Below are 16,790 nucleotides of genomic sequence, written 5' to 3'. Positions count from 1 at the left end.
TCACTGCAGGGCCAGAGCAAATCCCAGGCACTGTAAGATGGGAGCTGGGTGTGTCATTTCTCAAAATGTGCACAAAAGAAATACTTTCAAACATTAAAGTTGTAGGTGCTGAGGAGCTGAAGGTTTAACAGAAGAAAAATGCTTGGCGAGTTTGAGATGCTTTAGGGATGTGAGCAGAGCTATTTCTAGTTCTAGTTGCCTGAAAGCTTCTCTAGAACAAGTGTGTCTGGGTACAATACAGCATATTAAACTGTTTGAAAAAAATGCTTGTAGGTACATTATGTAAATAGTTCTCTTGTGGTATTAGAAGATAATTCTCTTACAGAATGGTACAAATAATAGAACATTTTCTGGAAAATACTTTATTAAGGAAGTGTCATGCTTTTTACTCTGTCCTTGTTTTCCAGCCATTCCACATGAAACATTTGCACTATATTGACCTGCTCTGAGCCTTTAGGGAAATTGTTAAAATCTGTAACGCAGAGTGTCAAGTATTAACAAGAGTTCTCTGCCCTACTGGTGCTGAACGTTGATCCACCTCAGGCATCAAGACACTGAAAGAGCTAATTTGTAATTCTTGCCTTTTCTGTTCTCTCATATAGTGAGTAAGCATGCTGAAATGTCTTTCCTCTAGCTACTACTCTACTCTATATAGGAACTTGCATCACCCTCATCTTCACAGTGGCTGGATTCTACCCAGTAGCATACTAATCAATGTGACTAACATCTGTCTCAGGTGGTTCATTGTTTCTCTCAGCCTGTCCCCAAAAGCAAGATCGTGTATTTAGTCATATAATGTTAAAAATACTAGTCTACAGGAGTATGTGTTTAACTATACTTTTTTTTTTTTGCTATGAGTTTATATTAATGAGGGGAAAAAAATAGTGCATTTCAATGTGAAATAGAAGATGACAGGGTTTGTGTGGGCTTCAGATTCTGGCAGAGATTATTCCCCAATCTCAAAATGGGATTCACTCTCCAGCCCAGAAATTTTTTTCCTATACTGCAAGCTGATGTGGGTGCTTCAGAAATGGAGTTACCATCTGAGGTCTGTATCCTGTCCTTCCTTCAGGCCATGTGGCACCCCAGGGGCAATGTCTCTCACCTGAAGTCTTTACTCATGCTCACTGATCAGTCAGAGACCAGAAGGATAGGCAGATTTAATATGTTTGAGATGTTAGTGAATGCATCCTCCTTGGAATGATTTCTGAAAATTGTGTGTACCAGTGTAGTTCAATACCATTACAGAGTTTAATTAGCAGAAATAATATCAAAGTAATGTTGTACTTTGCATGATTATGACAGTTTACCAGAGTGGTTGTTTACTGGAGTCCTGTCATTTTGGAGCAGCCATGTTCTGTCCCGTCTACCCAGCCTAACTGCACTTGGGTTATCTGTGGAAAAAACTCAATTCTCAATTACCTTCTGCTATAGTTAGTATTTAGTCACAGATCTTTAAGCCCCCTAATTCCTTTAGCACTTCCCATAACAGGTAAATTTTCTTGTAACTACAAAACGCTTGGTCTCTATTTAACATATATATCAGCTCCCAAAATTCATAGAAAAATGAAAAAATAAATAATAATAATAATAAAATGAACGAAATGTGTTTCCATACAGCATTTCATGACTACTTTGCTGTCCTGTCTTTGAATGAACATAGATTCAAGCACATCAGAAATCATTCCCCAGATTATCTCAATTTTCGTTTTTGTTATAATGCTGTACAGTCAGTATATTTTTTTTCTGCCATTTGTTCATTTTGCCTATAGGTATTTATGGAACCATTTATATAACAAATTGCTGCGGAAAGATTGCTTTCATTATCATTCATCAGTAGGCTAAATAGATCTTGCTGAAGTACTGTGGTCTGGACAATGCACTACAGTTTATCAGTGAATAAATTCCATTCTTAAATGAGTAACTGATTTCTTTGCACTTGCAACATACAGGTTTTTCTTCACAATTCACAATTTTTGTCAGAAGGCTGCAAGTTGCCCATAATATTGGGCAAACACAGCATGTATATGCTGATATAGATTACTTTTACAGCTTGATAATATTCTTTGATTTATCACTCTTTTAAGCTTTGGTGTTTTATTTTTCCCTTAGGGATATGATGATGGATATGGGGGTGAATATGATGATCCAAGCTATGAGGCATATGATAACAGTTATGCCACCCAAACACAAAGGTAAGCATTTGTACTTTTTCATTAAATTTTCCAAGAAAAACATTTATTTTCTCTTGAATTTTTATGTAAATATCTTGTTTTGGTTTTCTACATTAAATTCTACAAAACCTCACAGTACTTTAAATAGCCATTAAAAAGTAATAATGGTGGTCAGAGTTAATATACAGAATTATTCAGATGAAGTAAAAATGCAGACAACTAGACTTTTAAAAATGTTGCAGATTAAGTGTAGTTTTTTTTTTTTAAAAAAAAAAAGCAAGTGATTATACTATTTCCCTATCTGGTGTCATTCTGAACTTGTTGGCGCATTTTTTTTTATTTTATTAATTTTTTGCTTTAATAACACAAAATAATCAAGGCTATATCATATTTAAGGCTTTTACAGTGTTTGGGGCAAAATGATAAAGAAATTAACAAAAAAAAATAATGATGGTAAATAACTGTCACTGGTTGGCATCCGCCATCAAGGTAGATTATGGAATGGAATGGTGTGCTTGAAATAACGCTGAAACTATTAGCTTCAGTCAGTTACTTTCTGAGCAACTTTCAGAATTGGTATAAGTAACCGAGTTTGGAAATCTTATTTTATGTCCGTCCTGTGTGAGATAATGGGAGGATTATATTCACAGCTACTCCTATAATTTCTGTCACTAAAAAGAGGCGATAAAAATGATCCCTTTTGATGTACACACACACCACATGCACTCATATATTATCTCAACAGTTGGTCCATGTTTATTACATATGGAATGATATCTTTTCCACAGTTAAGCTGAAGGATAAAAGAGTGCTTCAACCAATTACTCAGAAAATGTGCTTATTGGTTGCTAAGAGTGTTTGTCAAATTGTGGAAAGGCAAATGAAGTTCTAACAAGAAAAGAGATTTTGAGTTAGTGTGCTTCTCACTGGATGAGAAAATGATGGTTATATACAGAGTTCTGTACCCTAAAGACCAGGGGACGTTAAACTTGCTTTTTGTTTAACCATGTTTTTTGTTTAATGCTTTGCTGATGAAAATGCCTGTTAGAATAATGTTGAGCTGTAAAACTGCTGTAGTGAGTGGCATTTGAGCCAATAGAAGAATAACTTGTTAAGTAATTTTATAACCGGTGAACAATATTTTAAAGGATTTGTCACACATAAATGTGAACTCCTTCAAATATACTTTAACAACACACTTTCAAGTAATTATACATTACTTGCTTCGTCCATCATGTCGTTGTGTAGGTAGATGTTTTTGTTGCCAGAGGTTCTCCAATTTTTTCAGAATTCAGCCCATCTTTTGATACAATAGTGAACTATCACATTGTCTCTAGTTCAAAAAATGTTAGTTAGAAGTGTCTCTGCAATGATATTGCTCTTTTTTATCATCTGAATCAACCTGCAATTTTTTTTGCAAGTTGATGTCTCAAGCAAATAAATGGCAAATATATCGAGTTTATTAGTTTATGACAAGAAAGCTAGAACATGTAGTGATAACTTTACTCAAGACAGAAAACTTATAGAGTCAAATATTTTTTGTAAATTAAACAGCTATTAAGTAGTCAGATATGTTCTCTACAATGTGTGGTACCTCCTAGATACCTATTCTATTTTAAATCTGTAACTAAAACATTTCCTTTTGTAATAGATGTCAGGATACACAGTAGTACTCATCTGTGTTGAGTGGTACTGAAGGCCACAAGTAATCTTTTGACTTGAGTGAGAGCACTTGCGGAATAACATGCTACTCAGATTTCAAAGATGTAAAGAACAAATGGGCCATTACAGATGCAGTTTGGATCTCTGTACCTTATTGGTTATTTATCTTCACAGAAATACCTCCTTACTGAGCTGAAATAGCGCAACAGAATAGAATAGTTTGACCGCAGTATTTGGTCAGGTGTATATACCAAAAAGTCTTCTCACAAAGATCTTGTTTTTAGTGTAACTCTGATTACAGGTGCAATACCTATCAACCACACAACTAAAAAAGAAGGTAATTTGTAACACTTAAGAGTACTTATTCATCTCATCCACTGTGTGATTTACAGGGGGAAAAAAAAAAAAAAAGAAATACTGTAGACAATCTGTGCTCAGAGAGAGAAAAAAAAAGTCATTACTGCCCTCTTCAGGGATTGAGTGAAATTCTGAAGCGTGAGACGAGAGATAATTGAAGTCTGTGGCTTAGTGCAGAGCTTCAAGCTTTCTTCTCATGTTAAGGGCAGAGTTTCCACTTGCTTTTTACAGCTCATTAAAGAATCAATATGGAAATTCTTAGAGTAGGTCCAATCTCTGGTCTATCTGTCTCACCACGCTTATTGACAAAACCTTATTCTCATTGTCACTTCAAACTGTAGAATGTGTGTGTTGGGGGGGGGGGGGGTTGGGGGTGGAACATAAACACAAGCTGAATTCAGTGTGCTTTAGAGCAGAGCACATAAGTTGTGCCTTGTTCCCTTGTGCACCCAATGCACAGAGTGAAAATACCGTTTGGGTAGCCTGCCACCACTACCGCTGTTAACAATACCTTTGTCTTCCAGACAATTATATCTTATATCTTATACCTTATATCTGTTTCCCACTTGCTCACCAGAGGCTTCCTGCCCATATATATATTTCTTCTGAAGGCCCTTAGTCCTTCATTGCCCAAGAGGTATGATTTAGATATTTTATAAATTAGTTGCTGCCAATAGCAGAGAAAATGAGCACGCTGTTAGCATACACCACTGTGCTATTACACAGGATTATGACAGAAGGAGCAGAAAAAATGCCCAGCACCCAGATCACCCAGCTATTAAGTGGAGATAAACACTGTTTTTCTGTGTACAGTTATCTGAAGACTTGTACTGAAGGTCAAGGACAGAGTTTCAGGCACAGCAATACATTCTGTATAGGTCCTTCTCTAATGACCTCTACCACTGCCACCCTTCCAGACAGAGGGTTCTGTCCTCCATGACAGCAGTCTGATTTCAGACTGATAACAGGGGAATGGGGTCACTTGTAGAAGAAACCGTGACAGAACCTTGGGATCAGACTAGAATGAACCCTACAATAATCTTCAAGGCTGAATGAGCTAAGAGACATCTCAAGAGTACTGAAATGGATACAAAAGCAACTTGAAGAAGAAGGACAACCTGATCATTGCTATGGTAAGTGCCACCTGTATCTTATTATGTCTGGGGAGAAGAGAATTATGGGTTTTGAGAAATAAAATTATTGCTATAGTCTATACTGCATGAGGAATGTCTTGCTTTAACTAGCAGAAGCTGTATTTTTAAAGCCATCTTTTTTCTTCCTCATCTTCCTGTCCCATAATGGCTACTCAGAAAACAGGATGGAACCTCAGGACAAAGATTTAAATGAACAACTGGCTGTCTTTCCCAACACTGTCTATAATCATTATTTACAGGATTCCGTAAAAGATTACAGGTTTAGCAAGGACATTTAGAAACCTTGCTGGTTTTAGAAATGTGTTTACATTGATGTGAAAATAGAGATTTTAAGGTAATTGGAATGAAAGTACTGTCTGAGACCAAAGAGAACAAGGAAAAGACGATTTCAGCGGGCAGAGGAAGACATCAGATTTGACACACTTCCCACAGGCAATTTTGTACTACACTTTGAGTTTCTTGATGGAATATCTTTTTCCTTTCCCTTCCATTCAGTGTGAAAATGGATTTCAGTGGTAAGGACCTCCACCTGCCCAGACATATCAAGGGATATTCAAGCTGTTAAATTCATACACTACTCCCTAGATACTTGGAAATCAGGCAGAGAACATTCAAACCCTTTTCTGCCAGCTATGTTTGTCTCCTGAACTTTTAGCCTGACTACTTTTGTTAAAAATATAAATCCTAGACATGCTAATCAGAAGTGAAATCCCTTTCTGAATATGATGGCCATCCCTGTTTTGCCAATTCACGTGCCTTAATGGTGAGGAACAGATGGCAGGTGAGGGTAATAATCAAGCTGATGTTCTCAAACAGCAGCATTTTATTTCAGCAAATAGTTAATATCCATATAAGTTTGCCCTTTCCCTTGCACTTGATAGTTAAAAGCTTGATGTATATTCTCTTTGTCCAACAACATTCAGGTATGAAAAAAAATTACTGCACAGATTTTTATCTAGACTGGACCCTTATCAGTAAGATGGCTAGATTTTGACCCTCATCAGTCGTTATACCAGATGCTGCCCAAATTTCTCTGCTAAGTTGAAAGACATTCCTCTGCAGGCCTGTAAAATGTGCTGCTTGTCCACTTTTTGATGCTTTTTAGCAGTTCAACTACACTGATGTCCTTAATGTGTTCTTCCTTCAAACCATGTTGGAATATAACGTGGCAATAGTCCTTCCTTTCCATTCTTACTGAGAAGTTTATTTAAAGACATAAATGTGATTTTTACAAGCCAACAAGCAAGCTCATAAAACAAAACTCCAAAATGGTAGAAGTATCAATTTCCATCTCAGCTGTAACAGACATGATGTGGGAGGATCCTGTCAATTTTCAAAATATAATAATACCCTTTTGATTTTCTTAGCAGGTACTTATAAGTCTGTTGAGCCACCACCGTTGTCCAGGATTCATGGGATGAGAACACTAGATCACCAGGTGAAGAGGATGAAATCTTTTGTGAGAGGATCTAAAAGAACTGCCTGTTTCTTTACAGTCTGATAGAGGATCAGACTGTACTGCATGCAAAGCATGGCCAAACACCTCAGCCAAGACCAAGAAAGTGATTTTGCAGAAGTAGATCAGTTGCTGGTGAATCAGCTGAGAAACCTGATGGCTAGCAGAGCCACATTCAGCTCTGCTACCACATCTGTAGTCATCTCCACTGACCTTTGTGTCTCTACTAGCACCATCAGTTTAATTTCAAAGGTACCATGTCTCACAGCAAAAAAGAGATATTAAGGAATTCTGTGACTGATGGACCAATCGGGACAAAACAGAAAGGGTATATTCTATTTAAACCACCTGTGCATAACCTAACCAACCACATGCAGTGTAAACAATGGTGCTTGTAAGGGAAACAAAAAAGAAGTCAATGAAGCTTAAATTTTGGGTTTGATATAATTTCCCTGTTCCACAGCATCTGGCATGAACACTCAAACATTGAGTCCTTTTTTTTTTTTTGACTGGGTAGCTGGTACATTGGCAAAGGCTTCCTGAGCTGCTTTCCTCTTATTTTTCTGTCTGTCTGAGCAGGTGTTTATTAAAGAAAGAAAAGTCTGTGACTCCCATCCTAAGCTTTATATAGGCCTGCAAAAAAAAAAAAAAAAAAATCACAAAACCTGTAATGTACTAAAAAGAGTAAATAATTCAGTGATGAAAGATAGAGGAAAATAGTGCAAACCATTGTTGAGTTACAGATCCTACCCCATAGTTGCACAGGCCACCTCATGACATCTTATCTATGTTGTATGCTGCACCATTACATAGATAAAGATCATTCCTCTTGCCAGCCTGGACCCAGCCCCACTAATGGAACATCCCAGTTTTAGGACCTTGAAGCAGTTTTTGGCAAAATGTTTACTGTTAATCTTGCAAATTTGTTATGTAATACTATAGGCAACGGTCCTCTAGACATGTGTTCCATGCTGGCATACAGATCATTTTGGGACAGTGATTTGGTTTTAGTTTGTCAGATGCACACTGCAAACCCAGACGCTAAGCCAATAACCAAACTTCTGTTTCTGAAGCTGTTTAAGATGCTAATGGTAATACAGAATCTAATCTTAACAAGAAATGTCATTAATGTGTCTGAAATACATTCTGTTTCTACATGATCTGAAGACTTATACATAGTGTTGATAAAAGCTGATACATATCTATCTTAAAGGACTGAAGAAGAAGAAAGGAAAGTTATGGTATCAGAGAATTTCAAGTTGACAGGCATAGCTTCATCTAGCTGAATAATATCTAATTCAAAAGATATAGTTATCTGTGGTTGAATCCTTATAACTGTGCTGTCGTATGCAAAGTCCCATTGGGCTCCTGTTTCTTAGTGTTAATAACAAAAATATAACAAGAAAAAAATGTTTCAGGACATATATACTGCCAAGTCCATTTTCCTGCTATGGCAGATAGTTGCTATGACCATACCAATATAATAGCTCAATAACAATATATTCATAGCAATACCTATCGATTCAACCAGTAGTAGTCTGATGTTAGTAAGTCAGTCTTCAAGGTCTTTTCCAACCTGAATGACCCTCAGGGGTCTGTCCTGGGACCAGTACAGTTTAATATCTTTATCAGTGATGTAGACAGTGGAATCAAGTGCACCCTCACCAAGTTTGCAGATCTTTGCTAAATCAGTTAATGACAGGACAAGGGGGAATGTTTTTAAACTAAAAGAGGGGAGATTTAGTTTAGATGTAATGAGGAAATTCTTTACTCAGAGAGTGGTGAGGCACTGGAACAGGTTGCCCAGAGAGGTTGTGGACGTCCTGTCTTTGGAGGTGTTCAAGACAAGGTTAGATGAGGCCCTGATCTAGTAGGGGGCATCCCTGCCTATGGCAGGTTGTTGGAACTAAGTGATCCTTAAGGTCTCTTCCAACTCAAGTCATTCTATGGTTCTATGATTCTAGTCTCTGCAATTCTGATTCTCTTTCTTATAATGACATAGACTTATCGAAAATTTCAAGAGCACATTCAACCACTGAGGTTGAATATACCAGAAGTTATTGACTTTGAAAAGAAACTTTATTTTCTCATTTATTCTTGCTTCTATTATTAAATTCATGTGATCTACTGTACAGCTTATATTTATTTATAGCTCCCTTTTCTGCAGTGTGGACTTCTAGTACAGGAGATTTAGGGATCACTTATTCCTTGATCTGATATGCAGAAATATAACATGGACCACAGTTCATCCCATGTCAGTTATGTGATTTAAGGTACAATCACTTCAGTGCTGAGACACTGCGAAATGATTTAGGAAGAAAAGCAAAGAACATCTTATCAAGCTAAATCTCCAGGAATTATTTACATCAACAGGGTGTATTTACCTGAGCTCCAAATCAACCTGTTTACCCTTGTTTGACTGCCAGGTATCAAGACTTCATATGTACATCTAATTCCAGAGATGTCTTCTTCACAACCACAGTGCTGCAGGTGAAATAGCTCTTTCAGACTAGTACAATTCTAAAACCAGCAGTACATAATTATGCTGGGGATACAAGTTATTTCATGTATCCTATCAAGGGACCGTTCTCTTCTAGCTCCTTTTGGACTCAGGAAAAAATGTTTCTATGTTTCAGTAACAGAAATTTACTTTAGGGAAAAAAAATATAGTAAAACAGAACTACAGTGCTTGGGAATGTCCCCCAGTGCAGATTTAAAACCACATTTGACAAATTGCAGTAAATAATTATGTAAATAAATTTGTGTCTGCCTAGAGGCAGATGAAATGATCATGGTGACATCCCGAGGTCTCTCCTACATCTATCTTCTGTTACCTTTTCCCCTTTTTGCTCATGCATAACTAAGTTTATTTCAAGATAACAACACAGGATAATCCAATTAAATTCAGGAAGCTGTTCTGTTGCAAGTATAAAGAAAGTAACCCAATTTTAAAACTCCAGCTTGCTTTGAGTGGTTTGTGTGACTGACAGAAATCCTTTTATGAACAACTAAAGTAAGTCTGATATTTCAAGCTCTAAATACATAATGAATTCATTCATAATAGGGTAAGACAGTGACGTTCGTATGTTTTGCATATCGTATTAAATTGCAGTAAATCCATTTCTTCAGGATGACCTCATAATAACAATATCAGATCTTAAATTTTCACAGATAACATTTTCATCTAGATATATAAATGTACACACACTGAAATCTATAATACATTTCATAATACAGTACAATGCAGTACTGGATGAACTTTCTGTTTTTAGACTGTTTCCTTAGTTATGTTGAAAAGGTGCCAAATTCATTAGGGGGAGAAATCCTAGATACAAAACTATCAAGAAAATGAACAGTTAGTAATTTTATTTGACACTACAAAGGAAATGAATCATGGCCTACTCATCTGAAGCATAAACTATCTAATGTGCTACTTTTACTTTCAAGTATTGAAGTGGACTTCTTACCACAGTACCAGAGTACATGAAACAATGGTTAACGCAAATTGCAAAGCAAAACCTGTTTTGTCAGCCTTCTCACTGTCATCTGTAGTCACAAGAAGAATAAATAATTCTGCCAAGATTCTGCAAGAGTGAACTGCTAAAAACCTTCTGCTTTGGATGTGAGGGAACAATAGCAGCAGCATTTAGATTTTTTATGGCTTTTACTGACATAAGGGCTGTATTGGAGCAGTTTACAGGCAGTTTACAGGCCACGTTTGTCCCTGTAAGTGACATTAAGAGTGTTAATTCATTAGCATCATTGTAAAGTCTAGCAGTCCAAGCAGGGGATCAGCACAGTGCTACTGAAAAGCTTATGCTTTCTTCAACGAACTTTGAGTCAAAAATCTTCAAAAGCTTCTTACCTACATGGTGGAAATGTCTCTTTTGTTCTGTTTCAGGCTTTGGCTAAACAGATGTTAAAACCTTACTAAAAGTAGAAACTTTTCTGATATATCTTTTGAAGGAAAACTTCATCTGGAAACTTTTGAAAAACTAATCAGAAGTTACTTTGCCAGTAGCAAATAGCTGTTGTATAGCAGGTAAATTCTGATTCCTATTTACAGATTTAGTCTTCAGCACTGTAAAGTTTTCATGCTTAGATAACAGGGAAGCCTACACATTTCCCACAAGATATTCAAATTATATCAGTTTCCTTACCTACTGATAGACATTCTGCAGGGAGAAGCCCAGGGGGTTTCTAGTAATTTCCTATCTCTTTCCAATGTCTCTAGAGTGTCTGTACCTACCCCTTGTAGGTGCAGTGCAGTTCAGCATTCCCTGTCTGTGGTTTCCAAATATCTACCCTCCCTCCAATTGAATCCCCAGCAATAATGCTGGGTAGGGATTTTCAAGCAAAAGGTGGAAGATATCTATGCTAACTGAATACCAAAGCAATTGAATATGGAACAAATATTTCTGAACAGTCTTAAGACAGAGAAAATCACAATGATATTTACATATGTCCTTTCCTAATGTCTTGTAATGTCTTGCTGAGGAGCTTTAGTAAACAGCATTTGTCAGATTTATATGTTGTGATTGTATTCAGAAGGAAAATACAGAGAGAGGTCAATGATCTTCCTTGAGGATAGAATGAGTTCAAATAAATGCTTAAAGCAATGAACAGATACACTTACTCGATCAACCAGTCCCACTGTTTCTTTAACTACTAGCTTTGTAAAAAGCTTCTGCAGAATAGCATTGGAGTGAAATGTCCATAGTTAAGTGAAACATTTTTGTCCTTAGTTGAGAAATGATAGTTAGACAGAACTGTGAATAATCAGTAACTTATTTAGCAGATTCTCATGAGTAAATCTTTTGGCAATATGATTGGAGGTTTAATCATTTTTCCTTCACATTCAAAATATTCCTGTATAGTTAAATATATAGACATATAAATATAATCCAAGCTGCAATAGGTACATTGGTTCTTTTTAAAATGCAATATTCTTTATTATTTTTCCCTATTATGCATTCTCTCACTTTTTAACCAGAATGCAATGTATTTATACTTTGTCACATTTCATTTTAGCTTTGTGCTTATATCCACCTGTTTTTAAATAAAGATTTCTCTGTATTTTATTTCCAACCCATTAAAATCAATCAAGCCAGGAAGCCTAGAATATGACATTTTATGTATCTTCACAGCAATCCACTTACGGCATTCATCATCAGAAACTGTTTTCAAATGCCACTTCTCATTTACTTGATTCTATGAGCAAAATGAAAATTTAGCTGCTCTGAAGTAGAGAAAAGTTTTTTTTCTCTAAAACTGGGTGGGATTCCTAAAATTCTGTATCACTCCCTTTGTAAATACTATGTCTGCAGATATTTTATATTATATTCTGAAATAGTAATAATTTTGCGTGTATGAGAAAAATACAGAGGGATGGAGAATATTTGAATAGAAATCCCCATGTGTCTGTGGTTGTAGCCCATAAATGGAATTTTGGTTTCTATTTCAAACTTTGCAAAAACTTCAGAATCCAAAATCATCTTGCAATTCAGAAGGCTCTCTGCACATATCCTTTATAGCTCTACTGGCTTAATTATTTATTATTTTTTTTAATCAGAGTTGCAGTAACATGAACTCAAAGAAAAAAACACTGGAGACAGATGAGATCTAGTTCAACTTCAGGCATATTGTAAGCTACAAAATAAGTCCAGGGAGTATTGTAAAGGAGATATTCTTCTTAGTTAAAAATATGAATACTATCAAAATTGAGCTTTCAGATAAAAAAAAAAAAAAAAAAAGGAAACTTTACCCACTAAATTGTTCACCATATTATTCCATTAGTTCTGAAGAACTGTTTAGTAAAGGTCCATATTTATGATTTAAGGATGAATCCTACAAGTTCCTTTATTCAAAAGACTCCTCATCTTTCCTATAGATGTAATGCTTAATTAAACAGAGATGATCCAGTAAGTCTTAGATTCCTAGGAAGATTATTTCTTTGTTTACACATTTCCAATATGAAATATTATGAAATATTATTTTATAAAAATTGCATATATTGCAGTTCATGTAAGTGCAACTTTCTCTCACTTCTCTTCCAAGAAGAAGGATGCTGCTTTGTGTAAACAACTCTTCTTTCATTGTCAGCTATAAGTTAAATCCTGCTGACTTGACTGCTTCTGTTATGTAGGAGGGAGAAGCATTACAAATGCAGTCATACATGAAACAACTGGAATAGTATTAGACAGGATCCTGTTAGCATAAGAGATACGTATTTGATTGTATCATTTATCAGTATTTAAAACTGAAAATTCTGCAAGATGCTCAACAGAAATGATATTGGAAAAGAGGGAGGTAATGGGAGATAGGATACCAAGACCTCAAAGGATCCACCTGAAGAAATGAAAAAAGAATAAGAGTTGTCTAAAAGGTTGAATCCCACCTCTAGGGGTTCTTATAAGTCATCTAGTGCGTTAGCTTGACTTGAGAATCTGTTATGTGAAGCTAATACAGACTGGGATATAGATATAAAGAGAGCTGTAATTTTATTTCTCTGTATTTGTCTAAAATATCGATGCTAACTGCGCAACGCAAAGGCAGGAATCTCTCTTCAAAGACTGCCAGTCCTAAAACACATTGGTTCATTCTCACATTGTCAAGTGACAACACGAGGAGGGAAGTCTCTCAAGAGTTATTCAAAGTATAGCATGGAAGCTTTTCATCTGTTTGCTTATGAATCTAGCTATGGAACTTCACTGGCATGAGCTGAATCTCTAGTTTGGACCAATTCAAGTACTTCACCAAAGAATCCTGGTTATTACCTAATGTGTGAGTTATAATTCCAAGGCTGATCAAAATTTTCTAATTTGACTAACTCTTTCCTAAACATTTCCTAATAAAAAGTTAATATAAGATTCTAGTGTATAATCTTCCAGCTAAAGAGTGCAACCATTATGAAAGAGAAGCAAGTTATAATAATATGCATTTACAGCAAAAATAAATAAATAATCATCTGCTAAAGATCTAGCTCAACAGGTTTTAATCAAAAGCTGTTAGATTCTTAAGATCTTTCAGGATAGACTATAGAACACACTTCACCAAGTATCTATATGGAACCATGCATTTGCAGTGTTTAAAACAGACCAACCCTTTCTTGTACCTATCAACTCTGGCTGTTAGTGTGACCACTGCATGTCCACAACCACATTTTGTGCTCCACAGTTAGAGAACAAGCTAGAGAATTTAGATGTTTATCAGTGAGTGAAAGCAAAGAACAAAAAGAGAAGAAAAAGATACATGAGAGAACACAAAGAACTCAAGTTCTTCAATTCTTGCAATGTTCTGCTGCCTTATATTAGAGAAGCTGCAAGAGCAGCCAGGGAGCCAAAAGGTAATTCTGCTGACCCTGTGTCTTTTGCCAGCAGCTTCCTTCAGGTACAGGAAGAGATCAGTCAAAGGCTAGTGCAGTCTATTCGTTAATATTGTGATTTTCCATATCTCAAACCATTGATCGCTGAGTGGTGAACATCAATCCTCCCTCAGGTAGTTTGTTGACCCCAAGAGTTAAGGTTTTGTGACTTCAATCTTAACTCCTTTGTTTGCATTTCTCTGCTTATACCATCTTAAAGCACTATTCTCCAAAGCCTTTTGAGCTGTTTGGTTTCCTATGGGTATTGACACAAGTTGCACTTTAATTTTGCTTAGTTTCTGTAAATTTGAAAATGTCCCACCTAATGAGAGATTAAAAGCCAGTTGCTGTTTAAGTATACAGTCTCTGCATTTAATGTATTGTCATTTCATAAGAGCACCAGATAATTCTGGTTGGAAGGAATTCAGGAGGTCCTTAGTGCTCAAATAAAGAACATTTTTATTCTTTTCTTTGGAACTGATCTGTCTTTATCTGCCTGAAAAGATGTTTGATCCCCAGACTTTAAAATGGGTTCAAAAGCACTAACCAAGAGCTACAGTTAAGTTAAAAATAAATATAAATATATTATGATTATGAAGATTAATGGTATATACATTATAAATATTCTTGTCCGCTAACCACGGAATCATATATCCTAGTTCTGAAAATTTAATCTAGGTAGAGGAAAATTTTATCAGAGGTTCTAATGTTGAAAAACAATTGGGATATAAAATAATTAAACTATTTGTAAGACTCAGAGTCCCATATATGTAATTTTTTCCACAAGTGGTACATATAGAAGGTAAGTCTAAGTCATGGCACATTGTCCCCTGTGTTTCAGAGTTGTGGTGTTAAAGTATAGTGCAATACTTTGAAAATTTAGGAATAAAATCTGTGAAGTTGTTAATGAGTTAATCTTATCCACATTATAAAATGTATTGCATCATGCTTTCAGGTGGGTACTTGAATTTTAGTAAATTACACTTAATCTTGCTTGAAAGTAATAAATGCTAATGATAGATAATGATGTCTTGTTTCCAATTAGCACTGCCAACAGAACCTGAGGTTTCTAGAATTCACGATCACTGCAGTTTTCAGGAACTGTCTGAAAACGTTAAAATTATATAAACAAGTTTTTATTTATGCTGAATTCATTTGCTGTTTTTTTCCTTCCATAGCTGGGCATAATGCAAATGAATTATGTTTATCTGTATTTTAATAATAATAATAATAAAAAAAATAAGACCTTATGTATGTAGAACCATGTTCTATCACCCATTTTTCTAACATTCATTGTTCACTTTAATAAAACACATAGCAAAATGTTTACAAATAAATGCATATAATAGATTTATAGTGAATATTCAGAAAGGTTTAAAATAGAGCAGACTAATGAATGAACAGTCTGGCTCACAAGACGTCTTTAAATCGGGTATTTCGTACTAAGTACTAACAAATTCACCCCAGTTATTGTTCAAAACACTATCTAAATATGAGTTACCAATGAATTTGAAATATTTTCATTCCAATGAAAACATGCATTATTCAAGGAAAAAATTTGGAGAACTTAGATATTGTGCTATGAATTACGCGTTTTCAGAAACAGTTTAAGGATTGTGCTTACAAACATCAATTTTTCAGTATACAACAAATCATTTCCTTTCTACAGCTGCAATACAGCTTGTTTCTTATTTTAATGGTTTGCATATTGACTTTGAATTCTGTTTATAATGTATTTAATTTCCAAATATTTTCTGTGCAGGATTTTTATCTCTCATTCTTATTGTCTGTATGACTGTGTTGTTTTTTTTCTCAAATAAAAAAATACAACAACCATAAGGTAGCAAGGAATTTTTACCTGCTCTTACAAGTGTTACATTTTGCTAGATGTTATACTGATGGCAATCGCTCAAGTGACCAGTGAAAGGGGGACTGCTGTTGATAACTTACTGGCCTTTGGATTGGGTCCAAAATGCACTCATCTAAAAGCTGACCTTTGGATGCACTTTGTTTGTAAAATATAAGAGGAAGAAATATTAGGATCTTATCCACTGACAGAAGATTAGAGTTCTATGATTTCTTTTCCTATAACCCCCCTCACTATTCCAACACCCTCCTCTACCAAGAAAAAGCTACAGTATGCCAAAATGATGATGCTTAAATTGTATTAGATGAGATTTTTTATGCCAGATCTGGGTGGTATGTCAACTGTCTGTTCTGAACATTTCAAACATTTTCTTAGGTCTAAAACCATGAACTCTGTAGATATGACTGGATTTATCCCTGATTTTGACTACCCTGGATAGTCCTGTAAATTGTATTATAATTGGCTACTAAAATCATTGCAAAAATGCTACAGAATGTTTAGTGTGTTCAACAAATAAAAAGATGTATTCTTCCTGTCTGTTTCTAAAGTCTTGCACAACTTCAAGAGAAGGGTGTATATGTTTGGATAATTACTTTTCAAGCAAACTGGATGACTCTACTGTGGTTATGCTCAGATGGCATTGGGAAAAATTTTTAAATGAATTTTCATTCATGTCACTCATAAATCCACTTTCTGTTTTAGTAAATGAATTTCATGTCTAAGATATTTACATCAGTGCACTTTCTGCTCACATGAA

At 35.5% G+C, this 16,790-nt stretch overlaps 1 protein-coding gene across 4 annotated transcripts in view; it reads left to right on the top strand.

The window, feature by feature from the left end:
• KHDRBS2 (KH RNA binding domain containing, signal transduction associated 2) overlaps nt 1-16,790 on the top strand; it is a 381,101-nt gene that overhangs the window by 309,691 nt on the left and 54,620 nt on the right. Inside the window, exons 7-9 of one of the 4 annotated variants that reach the window (XM_083831472.1) lie at nt 2,113-2,195; nt 5,111-5,326; nt 6,718-16,459. In XM_083831472.1, coding sequence (XP_083687598.1) covers nt 2,113-2,195; nt 5,111-5,144 — 117 coding nt within the window. In that variant the 3' untranslated portion in view covers nt 5,145-5,326; nt 6,718-16,459. Of the gene's footprint in view, nt 1-2,112; nt 2,196-5,110; nt 16,460-16,790 lie in introns of those variants that run through there. The other 3 variants (XM_083831470.1, XM_083831471.1, XM_083831469.1) reach the window with 3 other exon arrangements.

The sequence above is a fragment of the Anser anser genome (assembly GCF_964211835.1).
Source record: "Anser anser genome assembly, chromosome: 3".
In the NCBI taxonomy this organism is placed as follows: domain Eukaryota; kingdom Metazoa; phylum Chordata; class Aves; order Anseriformes; family Anatidae; genus Anser; species Anser anser.
Note: the sequence above shows the minus strand (reverse complement) of the source record. Positions and strands in the feature narration are given on the sequence as shown.